The sequence below is a fragment of the Garra rufa genome, chromosome 8 (genome assembly GCF_049309525.1).
Source record: "Garra rufa chromosome 8, GarRuf1.0, whole genome shotgun sequence".
Lineage (NCBI taxonomy): Eukaryota > Metazoa > Chordata > Actinopteri > Cypriniformes > Cyprinidae > Garra > Garra rufa.
Genome location: NC_133368.1, coordinates 44,460,958 through 44,475,957, shown reverse-complemented (window position 1 = coordinate 44,475,957; position 15,000 = coordinate 44,460,958). Strand labels below are relative to the sequence as shown.

At 34.4% G+C, this 15,000-nt stretch overlaps 2 protein-coding genes across 2 annotated transcripts in view; one reads left to right on the top strand and one right to left on the bottom strand.

Annotated features, from left to right (window-relative positions):
- The window catches only part of rdh1 (retinol dehydrogenase 1), a 7,698-nt gene extending 3,280 nt beyond the window's left edge, over nt 1–4,418 (top strand). Inside the window, exons 3-5 of the mRNA XM_073845391.1 lie at nt 917–1,175; nt 2,023–2,186; nt 2,513–4,418. Of these exons, the coding sequence (XP_073701492.1) occupies nt 917–1,175; nt 2,023–2,186; nt 2,513–2,730 (641 nt within the window). The 3' untranslated portion in view covers nt 2,731–4,418. The remainder of the gene's footprint in view (nt 1–916; nt 1,176–2,022; nt 2,187–2,512) is intronic.
- A 2,394-nt stretch (nt 4,419–6,812) lies between these two features.
- Nucleotides 6,813–15,000, bottom strand: part of lrp2a (low density lipoprotein receptor-related protein 2a) — a 147,922-nt gene continuing 139,734 nt past the window's right edge. Inside the window, exons 64-70 of the mRNA XM_073845133.1 lie at nt 14,275–14,342; nt 13,946–14,063; nt 12,431–12,557; nt 11,538–11,645; nt 11,319–11,435; nt 11,170–11,241; nt 6,813–8,488 (exon numbers count right to left, since the gene is read on the bottom strand). Of these exons, the coding sequence (XP_073701234.1) occupies nt 8,318–8,488; nt 11,170–11,241; nt 11,319–11,435; nt 11,538–11,645; nt 12,431–12,557; nt 13,946–14,063; nt 14,275–14,342 (781 nt within the window). The 3' untranslated portion in view covers nt 6,813–8,317. The remainder of the gene's footprint in view (nt 8,489–11,169; nt 11,242–11,318; nt 11,436–11,537; nt 11,646–12,430; nt 12,558–13,945; nt 14,064–14,274; nt 14,343–15,000) is intronic.

The following is a 15,000-nucleotide window of genomic DNA, read 5'->3' as shown; positions in this document are numbered from 1 at the left end:
GGCACTTTGACGACCACACAGGCCTCAGACCAACTCATAAATCTGCAGCTCTTGGACAGGGCTTTTAGTTGACCTGGAGGAGCATCTTCAACCCGAATGCCATTCTCATACCAAAGCTGCATCATTTATTATAGATTATTCCTTGTAATGCACCTGATATGTTTGCACACTTCAGTGACCTTTGACTTAAAAAGGGATAGTTCATCCCAAAATTAATATTTGCTAACAGTTTAACCTCAGGCCATCCAAGATCTCATCACTTGCTCATCAGTGGGTCCTCACCAGAATGAGAGTCCAAATAGCTGATAAAAACACAATAATCCACAAGTAATCCACACCACTCTAGTTCATTAATTAACATATTCTAAAACGAAAACCTGTTGTGTTTGTAAAAAACAAATCCACTATTAAGACATTTATAACTTCAAATAGTCCCTTCTGGCCAAAATATTAGTCCATATTTCATAATTACACAGTGAAAAAGTCTATCTTCTGTCGTCTTGCATCAAAAACCACCAACATATTTGTTTAGAACTGTTTTTCTCAGTAAAGAGTGTTTAATCTGTGCATATTTCTCCCCTGATTCAGACTATACTTTTTAAAAACTTTTTTTATCTGGGGAAAGTAAGCAATATTATGGATAGAGGAGTTGCAATATGGGCGAAAGCATGGTTTGAATGTAAAAATGTATTAATGATGGATTTGTTTCTTACAAACATGCTGATTTTTACTTCACGAGATGTTAATTAATGGATTGGAGTGGTGTGTGGATTATTGGGATGTTTTTAATCAGCTGTTTGGACTCTCATTCTGACGGCACCCATTCACTGGAGAGGATCCATTGGTGAGCAAGTGGTGCAATGCAGTGTGGTTTGCATGAACAGTGCATTTCTTATTTTTTTATTTTAATTTTCAGGTCTGTGGGGTTTGGTGAACAACGCTGGGATCTCGATTCCCATCGGCCCCATGGAATGGATGCAGCTGGAGGACTTTAAGAAGGTTCTGGATGTAAACCTCATGGGTCTTATCGCAGTGACCCTGAAGTTTCTTCCTCTGCTGAAGAAGGCTCGCGGTCGGGTGGTGAACGTGGCCAGCATTCTGGGCAGAATCTCACTCATAGGAGGAGGATATTGCCCTGCTAAATATGGTGTGGAGGCCTTCTCTGATAGCTTGAGGTATGTCCGTTCAAAAGTTTACATCCCCTTGATTCTTAATACTGTGTTGTTACCTGAATGATCCAAAGCTGTTTTTTTGTTTAGTAATAGTTGTTCAAGTGTCCCTTGTTTGTCCTGAAATTAAACTGCCCGCTGCTCTTCAGAAAAATACTTCAGGTCCTACAAATTCTTTGGTTTTCCAGCATTTTTGTGTATTTGAACCCTTTCCAACAATGACTGTATGATTTTGAGATCCATCTTTTCACACTGAGGACAACTGAGGGACTCATTTGCAACTATTACAGAAGGTTCAAACGCTCACCGATGCTCCAGAAGGAAATGCAATGCTTTAAGAGCCAGGGGTGTAAACTTGTGAACAGAATGAAGATGTGTACATTTTTCTTATTTTGCCTAAATATTTTTTTTTCATTTAGTACTGCCCTCCAGAAGCTACAAAGGATAGTTACATGTGTCCCAGAAGATTCTTAATGCATTGTGTTTAGCGAGCATTTGAACAGATTCATTTTTATAAAATCAACTACTATTTTCTCTTGTGGACTATATGTAAACATCTTTTATGTGAAATAGCTTATTCAGGTCTGTATTAAATAAAAAAATAACATGCATTTTGTATGATCCCTCTTATTTTGGTCAAATAATTAAGATTTTGCAGAATCTGCAAGGTGTATGTAAACTTTTGACTTCAACTGTAAATATTTATATTTGAATAATAAGTGAATAAAATATTTTAAAATGAATAAAAATACAATATTTTATACTGCTAACAATAACATCTTCTTTGAGATCTTTACTTTAATGCCTAATAATGTCTCTAAAATCCTTTTATTCTCTCTCGTGCTGTTCACAGGAGAGATTTGATGCACTTTGGAGTGAAGGTAAGTATCATTGAACCAGGCTTCTTCAAGACACAAGTAACAGATCTGGGCCTCATTGAAGCTGATCTGAAGAAACGGTGGAACGACCTTCCAGCAGAGGTCAGGAGAGCCTACGGAGACTCATACCTGCAGGACTGTGAGTGCTTCAGATGTCAGATCAGTGCAGATTTCATGCAATACAGCACTACTTTTTAACTCGGAGATTTATATCATGATGCACTTAAAGGAATAGTCCATGCAAACATGCTCATCCAACACGCACAGCTTCAATTTCAATGTTCACAGTACTTTGAAAATACCATTGCATACACTAATATTGAGTAAAATAGTAAATTTTTGATTAAATTCAAAAACATTTTTTGCCTTATATAGATGGAAACATTTTAGGGCAGAGCCTTGTCTGATGTTATGTTGTTGTACTGACTGAAATATGACATTTCTGCATTTCTCTCAATCCTCCAGATATTAAAGTGCAGGAGTTCTCCATGAAGCTGTTCGGTAGCAGTGATCTTTCCAAAGTGACGTCATGCATGCAGCACGCTCTTTCCGCACGTTATCCGCGAACACGCTACAGCGCAGGATGGGACGCCAAGTTTTTCTGGATTCCCCTCTCGTACCTACCTACATGTATAGCAGACTACTTCACCAAAATTATGATGCCTTCAACAAAGGGGAGCTGAACATCTCTACGATGAATTACTTAAAACGCCACTACAGTTCAACATTTCGTTTTATTTGTAATTTTTTTTCTTTGAAACTTATTGCCGATGCAACAATTATCACATAGCCTTGCATCATGAAACTAAATCTGCTGATTTGCAAAAAGGCTTAATAATACCCATTTGATGATGCTGAGTTCAAAAATAATGTCTTCAGAATGATTCATATACAGTCAAGCCCCAAATTATTCATACCCCTGGCAAATTCTGAGTTTAAGTTACTTTTATTTAACCAAGATTTTTTTTGACCGGAAATGACACAGGCTACTCCCAAAAGATAATAAGACGATGTACAAGAGGCATCATTGTAGAAAAAATATGACTTATCTTTTTTCTACATTTGAGCAAAAAAGTGGCATCTCCAAAATTATTCATACTCTTCTCAATAATCAATAGAAAAGACTTTATTGGCTATTACATCAATCAGACACTTCCTATTATTGCAGACCAGTTTTTTGCATGTCTCCACTGGTATTTTTGCCCATTCATCTTTAGCGATGAGCTCCAATTCTTTCAGGTTGTAGGGTCTCCTTGCCATCACCCTGATCTTTAGCTCCCTCTACAGATTCTCAATTGGATTTAAGTCAGGACTCTGGCTGGGCCACTGCAAAATGTTAATGTTTTTGTCTGCTAACCATTTCTTCACCACTTTTGCTGTGTGTTTTGGGTCGTTGTCGTGCTGAAATGTCCACTGGTGCCCTAGTTTCCCTGCAGACTGCCTGATGTTGTTGTTGAGAATTGTGATGTATTTTTCCTTTTTCATGATGCTATTTACTGTGATTAGGTTCCCTGGTCCACCGGCTGAAAAAACAAAACATTAGGTTCCCACCACCATGTTTGACAGTGGGGATGGTGTTCTTAGGGTTGAAGGCTTCTCCTTTGTTACGCCAAGTGAAGGCTACATCATTGTGGCCAAACAATTAAATTTTAGTTTCATCTGACCATAAAACAGAAAACCAGAAGTCATCTTCTTTGTCCAGATAAGCATTTACAAAGGCTGTTCCCAATGAATCAGGGTAATTAGGATGCTTTGGAACAGCTTGGACTATTTTGAATGGTATAGAACTTTGGATTTTCCCATAAACTGTGACGTTTGCAAAGGGTATGAATAATTATGGACATGCCACTTTTTGTTCAAATGTATGTAAAAGCTGAGAAAAAAAATTGTCCACAATGATGCCTCTTGTACATTGTCTTCTTATCTTTTGGGAGAAGCCTGTGTCATTTCTGATAAAAAAATAAAAAATAAAATAAAACTTGCTGGTTGAATAAAAGTAACTTTAAGCCCGAATTTGCCAGGGGTATGTATAATTTTGGGCTTGACTGTATGTGAAAATGGGCTAAGAATTAAACAAATGGTTGCAACCTGACTCAGAGGAAGATGGGAGTCATGTCTTTTTCTGCTGTTTCTGCAGTTTTTCTAGGGGAAAATACAAGACCTCTTTACTTTACAAATGACTGTTAAAATGCTAAAAAAGAATCATATTCTGTGAGAAAGTGACTGTTTTTAAAATCAGCACATCAAAAATAAAAAAGAAACTGTTGGATTTCATTCAGGAAATATGATTCAGGGCAATGCAATCAAATAAAAATATGTTTTATATATTGTTGCAGTTTCTATGAATAAAGTACCATTTGGTGTCCCCCAACACACTGACTAATTTTTGTTTATTTTCTTAACCATGTGATTTTGAATCAAAATGTCATAAATGGATAATCTGACAAAGACAAAATATGGTTTCATCTAGACTTCAAAAACCATGTCGTAATTTATTAATCTGAACTTTTCTTTAAAATAAAAAATAAAAATGTGCTTTGAAGGAATGACTCAAAATAAGGAACATTCCAAATAAAAAACTCTTTAAAAAACATGCGATTCTTTATTACAAATGATGGTTCTTGAAGAACCTTTTGCATCCATACAGTACATAGCCTAAGCCTATGTTGCACTAAAGGTTGATTATCCACCTTATTTTTTTCCCACAAGAGGAATGGTGGCACTGAATGTAAACAATCCCACTGAAACTGGCAAATTTAGCTAATTATTATTGCTGGAAATAGTCAATTATTGTCATGTTTTGGGCTGTGCTAATCGTTCGGACCGGGAAAAATATTTGGAGTACTATAGACTGACAAAAGTTTCAACAAATCAAGGAGAAGTGCAAAAAAAAAAAAAACTGTCTGAGGAACAAAAGGCTTTTGTGGTTGGCCAAACTGAGCCAGGATTTCCAGGACAAGATTCTTGACAACATTCACGTTTGAAATGATAATTTCCGGTCAGGTAGGTGAAATATTAGGCTAATATCCTTATCAATAGGGGAGAGTGGGGTGAGTTGTGCCAGTTTTTACTCAAAGTGACTTTATAGTGAAGCCATGACAGTAATCCCTCCAACTTAAGCATGTACATATATTTCAGGATGTTGTGCATCCCTGGGAACAATAACTTTGGATCTGAAATAAACTGCTTCAGAATTGATTCAGCATGATCCAGCAGTTTAGAGCTAACTGTATAGACTCACTGTGTAACCTACTAAAGCACTAAAACATGTGTGAAATATTTTCAAACTTGTCTATAATTGTTCAGACGAAACAATCAAAAAACCTTGATCATATAAATTTTACGTTGCAAGGCAAAAAACTGTTTTTTTGAGCTAAAATGTGCTTAGCTCTCATGCTACGTGTCTCTCTTCTTTGGGGGAAAGGTAAATTGGATGGCTCTTCAAAAGTATGTGGTCACATGACCAATTTCTTCTATGGTTTTCTAGAAACAAGGGGTGGAAGTGGAACTACTTCCCCCTGGCACAAATCACCCCACTCTACCCTACTGCTTGTACGTATCTTTACCACCTATTAACTTTAATTTGTCAAAATATTGCGCCATTTCCTGCTCACGTAGTCCTCTATATGATTTAGCAGCTTCCACACGTTTTTTCGCATGGTTTAGACAGCATTAACAAAACAACATACTCAGTTGTATGGAATTCATGCTGTTCTTGTTGTTTACATCCGAGTATCGCTAATATGTGACCCTGGACCACAAAACCAGTCATAAGGTAAAATTTGACAAAACTGAGATTTATACATCATATGAAAGCTCAATAAATAAGCTTTCAATGTTGTATGGTTTGTTAGGATAGAACAATATTTGACCGAGATACATCTATTTGAAAATCAGGAATCTGAGGATGCAAAAAAATCTAAATACTGAGAAAATCACCTTTAAAGTTGTCCAAATTAGGTTCTTAACAATGCATTTTACAAATCAAAAATTACATTTTGATATATTTACAGTAGGAATTTTACAAAAAACTTCATGGAACATGATCTTTACTTAATTTCCTAATGATTTTTGGCATAAAAGAAAAATCTAAAATTTTGACCCATGCAATGTGTTTTTGGCTATTGCTACAAATATACCCCAGCGACTTAAGACTGGTTTTGTGGTCCAGGGTCACATATCGACACACATCTGGGTAACTGACCAAATCGTAATATAAGTGCAAACCCTCTTTAGCAGCTAAAACCAAAAGTCTTGTCCATAAGCTTACTTTCGTGTTTAAGAACATGGTGGAAAAAAAGTTATTTATATATACACTAAAGATTCTTTGGGGAACCAGAAATGGCTCTTAAAGCTTAAGAACAGGTCAACTGACCTTCAAAATAAGAAACAAATGAACCAATCTCATACAGTATTTTTTCTTTCTTTCATATTTCAACAAAACACACTAACTTCTCACTCACACACACTAATTTCTTCAACCCTATCAATCGACACCATATTCTGGGAGGTTTTTAAAGGCTTCTCAAGTTCTCTGTAACCAGTATCACCTGTCTTCACTAATTAACCCAACTCACATCGTTTATCCTATTAGTAGCATGTGGAAAAAAGGTGACAGACAAAGAAAAATGTGTGTGTGTGTGTGTGTGTATATATATATATATATATATATATATATATATATATATATATAAAATACATTTATACAATGTTGACCTTAATATGTCATGCTTTCTCTAGAATATGGATAAAAACGATCTTACCATTTCTTATAAAAACATCAAATTTATTTGATTTTTCACAGCAGCATTAATTTGTTTCCAGTTCTTTCTAATAGTCACATATCGGCTTGTCAAGATGAATAAACTCATAATATTAATTTTTCATGTCATTAATATACAAAATCAATTAAAATATATTGACTTCACTGCCCATGCACTTCATCAGATGGGAAGGTAAATATGAAAAGCCCTTGAAACGCTGATGAAACGCTCCAGATATCACAGTCATAATCACATGCATATAAACCGGGCGATTTCAAGTATTATTTGAATATATAAAACAGAAGTGGTGTGTTTACAGCGAAATACGTCACTGCATTTTCATAATTTCAGACTTTCTTTAATGAGAGTCCCTTTCTTTTAAGTGGCTGACTATTTCTGTCATTATTTCCTCACCCTGATGTCACTTACAAACCCATATGCTGTCATTTTGAGGAAAATAATCAGCTCTTTAGTATGCATTTCAGTGTCAGCTCCTTATACAAAGTTATTGTACAACTTTAGAAGACGTAAAAAATAAACATAGGTCATAGGTTTTTGGAGCGGGTGAGTTAATAATGACCGATTTTTCATTTTTATGTGAACTATTACTTTAATAGCATTTAGTAGATCTTCACATGACTGATATTTCAGACATATTGTGGTATTTTTGCTCTTTTTCTTCAATCTGGCCACTCCACAAATGAGGTATATGTACATAAGTGATGCATATGTGTTGTCTTCTCAGTGGTGAAAACTGTTTAAAGGAATAATTCACCTAAAAATGTGGATTATGAACTTATATTTTAGCTGTAAGCAATGCTTTGAAGATAAAAAAAAACGCTTTAATAATGAATTTGTTTCTTATAATCACAGCTTTTCGGTTTTAAAGGCATTAACTGATGGACTGGAGTGGTGTGGATTACTTGTGCATTGTTGCAATGTTTTTATCAGCTATTCTGACGGCACCCATTCACTGCAGAGCTGTTCAGATGAAGAAACAAATCTTGCACAAGTAAATATTTTTAGGTGAACTATTCCTTTAAGAATAATCAGATCAAATGGCAAGGCTCTCAAAGCACTTTTACTCAGTATCGTTGGCATATGTGTACGTGTGCGAATCTCCAGGAATAAGTAATAATCTATTTTAAAATAACGTCTGACCAGAGGATATTATCAAACAAAATCTTTTCAATTTACAAATGTACAAAATATTCATAACATTCTCCTTCAGCAGCATCAGTGCAAAGATATACAAATATGACGTCACAATAATAATAAAAAAAAAAGAATCAAACAACATGAATTGGCATACAGAGTATCAGAAGGCAAAGTCTCTTTTCTGTAGGCTATACAAACATTTCATCTATTCTCATCTATACGTTTTCTTTTGTTTCAAAAATAATCTTAAATTGATTTCTGTCGTATGCAGGCTGCATATAAAAATAGATTCTGTGCAAAGGGAGTGTTTCTTTGTATTTTCCCATGTGTGTGTTGGAGTGTGTGATGCTCATATTTCACTGTCCTCTTTAACCAGGTTGGCCGTGTCTCTGAAGGTGTCCTCCGTCGGTGAATAGGCGCTGAGTTTCTCTCGTTTCTGGGGTTTGGGAGGAGGAACGAAAGGAGACGGCTGTGATGAAGAGCTGTCATCTGTAGCTCCACGCATCTGCTCATCCTGCATCTGACAAGATCAGACGAGACAAGGCAAGCATTTGAGGTTATAAAGTATATACACTGTCAGTTTGTTTCGAAAATAACCGAGCGTTTCGCTAGATAAGACCCTTCTTCCTCAGCTGGGATTGTTTAGAGCCTTTTGAAGCTGCATTTAAACTGCATTTTTGAAGTTCAAACTTCGGGTCACCTTTGAAGTCCATTATATGGAGAGAAATCCTCAAATGTTTTCCTCAAAAAACATAATTTCTTATCGACTGAAGAAAGAAAGAAATCTTGGATGACAAGGGGGTGAGCACATTATCTACATTTTTGTGCTTTTGTGTAAATGGCAAAAGCACACAAAAGTGTTATTTTGGTATCATGTATATAATAGCCTATTATAGTTAATTTAAAAATTTAAAAATTTTATTTTTTTTTAGTAATTTTCTTGTCATTCTTTGTTTTTTTAAATTAGTTTTAGTTATTTTACATGAATAAAATGAAATTGAGAAACGTTGCTGAAATAAAATAAGTTTAAGTTGCAATACTAAAATTACTCCAATGAAAACTGAAAATATATAAAAAATAAAATAAATCTATACAGAAAAAAAACCTGACCAAAGTTGCTAAAGCTTAAACTAAACTTGAAATGAAAATAAAAAATACACTACTAGTCAAAAGATTTTTAATGTTTTTGAAAGAAGTCTCTTCTGCTCAACAAGCCTGCATTTATTTGATCCAAAGTACAGCAAAAACAGTAACAGTTTGAACTATTTTTACTATTTGTTTATGTTTTCTATTTGAATATATTAAAAAATGTCATTTATTCCTGTGGTTTCAAAGCTGAAGTTTTAGCATCATTACTCCAGTCACATGATTTTTTCAGAAATCATTCTAATATTCTGATTTGCTAAAAAACATTTATTATTGTTTATTGTTATGTTGAAAACTGCTGAGTAGAATTGTTTCAGGTTTCTTTGATGAATAAAGAGTTCAGAAGAACAGCATTTATCTGAAATAGAAATCTTCTATAACATTATAAATGTCTTTATCATTACTTTTGGCCAATTTAAACCATCCTTTCCTTGCTAAATAAAAGCAATAATTCCTATAATTTCTTTCCCCCAAAAAAAGAAATTATAGTGACTCCAAGCTTTTGAATGGTATAGTGTATAATGTTTGCTACAAACATTATAGCTGATAATTTCACAGATAAATGCTGATCTTTGCATCTTTCTATTAATCAAAAATCTTTTGAAAATGTACTCAACTGTTGATATTGATAATAATAATAATAATAATAATAAATGTTTCTTGAACAGCAAATTAGAATGATTTCTGAAGGATCATGTGACACTGAAGACTGGAGTAATGATGCTGAAAATGTAGCTTTGATCACAGGAATTAATAACATTTTTAAATATATTAAAATTGAAAGCAATTATTTTAAATAGCAAAAATATTTCTGGATATTACTGCTTTTGCTGTACTTTGGATCAAATAAATGCAGGCTTGGTGAAGAGAATTCTTTAAAAAACATAACTGTTCAAAAACTTTTGACTTGTAGTGTGTATTCTAGATTATGTACTAATCTTGCTATAAACTATAAACTTGCCATTGCGTATTATGAATATTGTTGGCTTCTAACAAAATTCTTGTGAATTGTAGGTCGCTTTGATAAATGTGTCTGCTTAATCACAAAATGTCCTTGATTGCTTGACTTTTCTCAACTGTTTCTTATTTTCTCTTCTCATTACTTTTGTTTACAGAAGTTAAAGGAACACTTCACTTTTTTTGGAAATAGGCTCATCCTCCAACTCCCCCCCGAGTTAATAAGTTGAGTTTTACCGTTCTGAAATCCACTCAGCTGTTCTCCTGTTCTGGCGATATCACTTTTAGCATAGCTTAGCATAGATCATTGAATCCTATTAGACCAATAGCATCACGTTAAAAAATGACCAACGAGTTTCGATATTTGTCCTTTTTAAAACTTGACTCTTCTGTAGTTATATCGTGTACTAAGACCGGTGGAAATGCAAAGCTTCAATTTTCTAGGCTGATAAGATTAGGAACTACACTCCCATTCCGGCGTAATAGTCAAGGAAGTTTGCTGTCGTAATAAGGCTGAAGCAGGAGCAGTAATATCACGCAGCACATGTGCAAATGCTAAACTAGCTGGGAACTCATTTCTGATAATACTCCGCCTGCTTCGGCCATATTACGGCAGCAAACTTCCTTGACTATTACGCTGGAATGGGAGTGTAGTTCCTAATCTTATCAGCCTAGAAACTCGCAGCTTTGCATTTCCACCGGTCTTAGTACACGATATAACTACAGAAGAGTCAAGTTTTAAATACAACAAATATGGAAACTCGTTGGTCATTTTTGAACGCGATGCTATTGGTCTAATAGGATTCAATGATCTATGCTAAGCTATGCTAAAAGTGATATCGCCAGAACAGGAGAACGGCTGAATGGATTTCAAAACGGTAAAAATCAACTTATTAACTCGGGGGGAGTTGGAGAATGAGCCTATTTCCAAAAAAAGTGGAGTGTTCCTTTAAGTTATAAATGAATGTTTACAAAGCCAAAATATGACCAATATTAATCTAAATCTTAATGTGCCCATAAATGTGGTCAAAAGTAAATGTTCCGCAATATAAACAAGCATGATGTTATACTTGAAGGTACCTTTGACTCTCTGCTCACCTCTGAATATGTAGGGTTTTCAAATGTTGTGCTTGGCTTCAGTTTTCTTTTGAAGAAACTCCATTTGGACTCCTGCAATAAAATAAACACGGTCACATGATGAACAAACAACAGCAAAAAATATCTAAACTGTGAACAATTATTCAGACCTGTGTGGTCGTTTGCTCTACAGGTTCGCTCTTCACCTCCACTGCCTGTTCATGAACGCTATACGTTGGGTTTGAGAAGTTATTCTCCACCTGGTCACCGCTGACGTTCACAGTCACCTGTATGAAGCGCAAAAACACCAAACTCAATACAAACTGAACATGTTTCAAATACTGGAAGCAGTGTCTAGAGGGTTATGAACTTTTGAGAAGTAAATATACCTGTGTAGCGTGTATTACTGCAGGATCGCTGGATGGGCCGGCTGCAGTCGAGTACAGAGGATTCTCAAATGTGATTGGCTGCCTACCAGAGTCTGCGAAATTCTCATCCTAATAATGAAAAATTGAGAATTCAGATCAGACACAAAGAAAATGTCTTGGATCAATATTTTACAGTCTACAGCTAGCTATAGGTCAATATTTTGGACACTTTGTAATAAACAGAAGCTGTTTCTGAATGATTATTTTGCTCACTGAGGCTGTATTTATTTGTTAAAAAATACAGTAAAAAAAAATGAGACACATTATTGCAATTAATAAAAATGGTTTCTATTTAAATATATTTTAAAATATAATTTATTCCTGTGATGCAAAGCTGAATTTTCAGCATCATTACTCCAGTCTTCAGTGTCACATGATCCTTCAGAAATCATTCTGATATGCTGATTTGCTACTCAAAGAAATGTTTCTTATTATTATCAATATCTCTTTACTGTCATTTTTCATCAAGTTAATGCATCCAAGCTGAATAGAAGCATTAATTTCTTTGTTAAAAACTAAAAAAAAAAAAACCTTATTGACCTTAAACTTTTTAAAAAAGCATACCTGTAAGTGTAATTATCATTTCCACTAACATTAAATCAATTATCACTGATTTAATTGTTATCATCGTCTCATTTGAAAACTACTATCAGTTGATGAGTACTTTTAAAAGGATCTAATTCCTAAAGTTTTCATTGTGATTAATGATACAGCAGAATCCCATTAGAAGCTGTACTTGGAAAGTCTTGGAAATTATATAACATTAAAAGTCAAAAGGTCAACCAGGGACTTTACTGAGTGCTGAATGCACTTAATCCAGTTACTCTTAAATCAACATTAAAGACCACATTTACCAGCTGCATGGCTCTGTCGATGAACGACACTCCCAGAGTTTGAGGCTCCAGGTCCATCGTGACATTGTCACCTGAATGAAACGATACTCCATTTCCTGTGTCTGCTGACTTCACCAGGCTACTCAGACTAAGAGAACGAAAAAACAGTGGAGAAAAAAATGGTACATGAAAATTATATCAACTTAAGCACTGTTTTTAGGGCTAAAAAATTTAAATCAGCGACACAAAAACATCTTAATGCTATTTTTGATCTAGTGTAATGACATAGAAACTTCACAGCGAAATAAAACGCATATTAAAACCATCACAATATTGAAGATTTTGCATAATTATAACATGGATATTCAATATAACAGAGTCTTAGCAGTAGGTTAACTGTAATAATCTACAAATCTTTAACTAGATGTTGTTTTACTGTTGTTGTGTTACTGTGACAGGTTACAGTATAAGCAAAGTTCCCAGTTTGACATTAAAAATCAATACACAAAGGAGGAGGAGAAGATAGCAGGGTTATGAAAGACATGACTAGATAATGAAATATAGACATCTGTTCAAAGTTTTGGGGATTTTTTTTTTAAAGAAAGAAAGAAATAAAAAATGAATGCTTTCATTTAAAAAGGGTACATTAAATTGATCAAAAGTGACAACAATGAAATTTGTGACCCTGGACCACAAAACCAGTCATAAGGTTAAATTTTACAAAACTGAGATGTATATATAATATGAAAGCTCAGTAAATAAGCTTTCTATTGATGTATGGTTTGTTAGGATAGGACAATATTTGGCCAAGATACATATATTTGAAAATCTGGAATCTGAGGGTGCAAAAAAATCTAAATCCTGAGAAAATCACCTTTAAAGTTGTCCAAATTAGGTTCTTAACAATGCATATTACTAATCAAAAATTACATTTTGATACATTTACAGTAGGAATTTTACAAAAAATCTTCATGGAACATGATCTTTACTTAATTTCCTGATGATTTTTGGCATCAAAGAAAAATCAATAATTTTGACCCATGCAATGTATTTTTGGCTATTGCTACAAACATACCCCAGCGACTTAAGACTGGTTTTGTGGTCCAGGGTCACATTTATATTGTTGCTAAATATTTCAGTTTCAATAAACGCTTTTGTATTTTTTAACCAAAAAAGATTGAAAATTGATAATACTACTGTTTCTTGAGCAGCATATTAGGATATTTCTGAAGGATCATCTGACACTGAAGACTGAAGTAGTGATGCTGAAAATTCAGCTCTGATCACAGGAATAAATTATATTTTACAATATATTCAGATGGAAAACAGATATTTTAATTTGTAATAGTGTTTCACAATATTACTGTTGTTGACTGTATTTTTTATCCTTGGTCAGGTTTCAACTCAAAAACATTTAAAAACCTTAGCAAACCCAAACTTTTGAACAGTTGTGAATTTGATGAGCAAATATCAAAATGAGCAAAATATCAAACCAAGCAGCATTTATTTCAAAAATACATATATGTTTGTTTGTACCTGGGTAGTTTAGGCATTGTTGGAATGAGAGAGCCAGTGCGCTTGTAGTTGAGGAAAAGTCCCACAACCAGAGCTCCAGTAATCAGAATAATAACCACTGCTAACAGGACAGTCACAGCTACACACACAAACACACACAGAATATGAGACTTATGAATGCAGTCTCATTATTTTTCATTTGGAATTAACATGCGTATCGTGTCAGATAATTAGAGTAATTAGAGTGGATAAATAACAGCATCACATGTTACAACCGTGAGTAAAGGTGTTTACTCAACACTTGCAAAGAAACATTTTTATAACTAATTAACAAGTAAGAGTTTGTTTACCTGTCCCTGCAGGAGCACCTCTAGACTTCCCCATTTCACAGTAACTACCCGAGTAACCATATGGACACCTGAGGAGCAAAAACATGACCCGTTATAGACAATCTTCTCTTTCGACTCTTTGAGACTTACTGCATTTCACCAGTTTTATTCTAAAAATGAAACTATATGTGACCCTGGACCACAAAACCAGTCATAAGGTTAAATTTGACAAAACTGAGATTTATACTCAATAAATAAGCTTTCTATTGATGTATGGTTTGTTGGGATAGGACAATATTTGACTGAGATACATCTATTTGAAATCAGAAATCTGAGGGTGCAAAAAAATCAAAAAGACTGAGAAAATCACCTTTAAAGTTGTCCAAATTAGGTTCTTGACAATGCATATTACAAATCAAAAATTACATTTTGATATGTTTACAGTAGGAATTTTACAAAAAATCTTCATGGAACATGAACTTTACTTAATTTCTTAATGATTTTTGGCATAAAAGTAAATCTAAAATTTTGACCCATGCAATGTATTTTTGGCTATTGCTACAAATATACCCCAGCGACTTAAGACTGGTTTTGTGGTCCAGGGTCACATATATATACCGTATACTGTAGGTGTCATGGCAAGCATTTTTAAAGGGGTCCTATTATGCTTTTTCCATTTGCAATGGAGTGGGACAGCTAACCAATCACAACACATTTGGTTTTTCAGAAGGCGGACCATCATCAAAC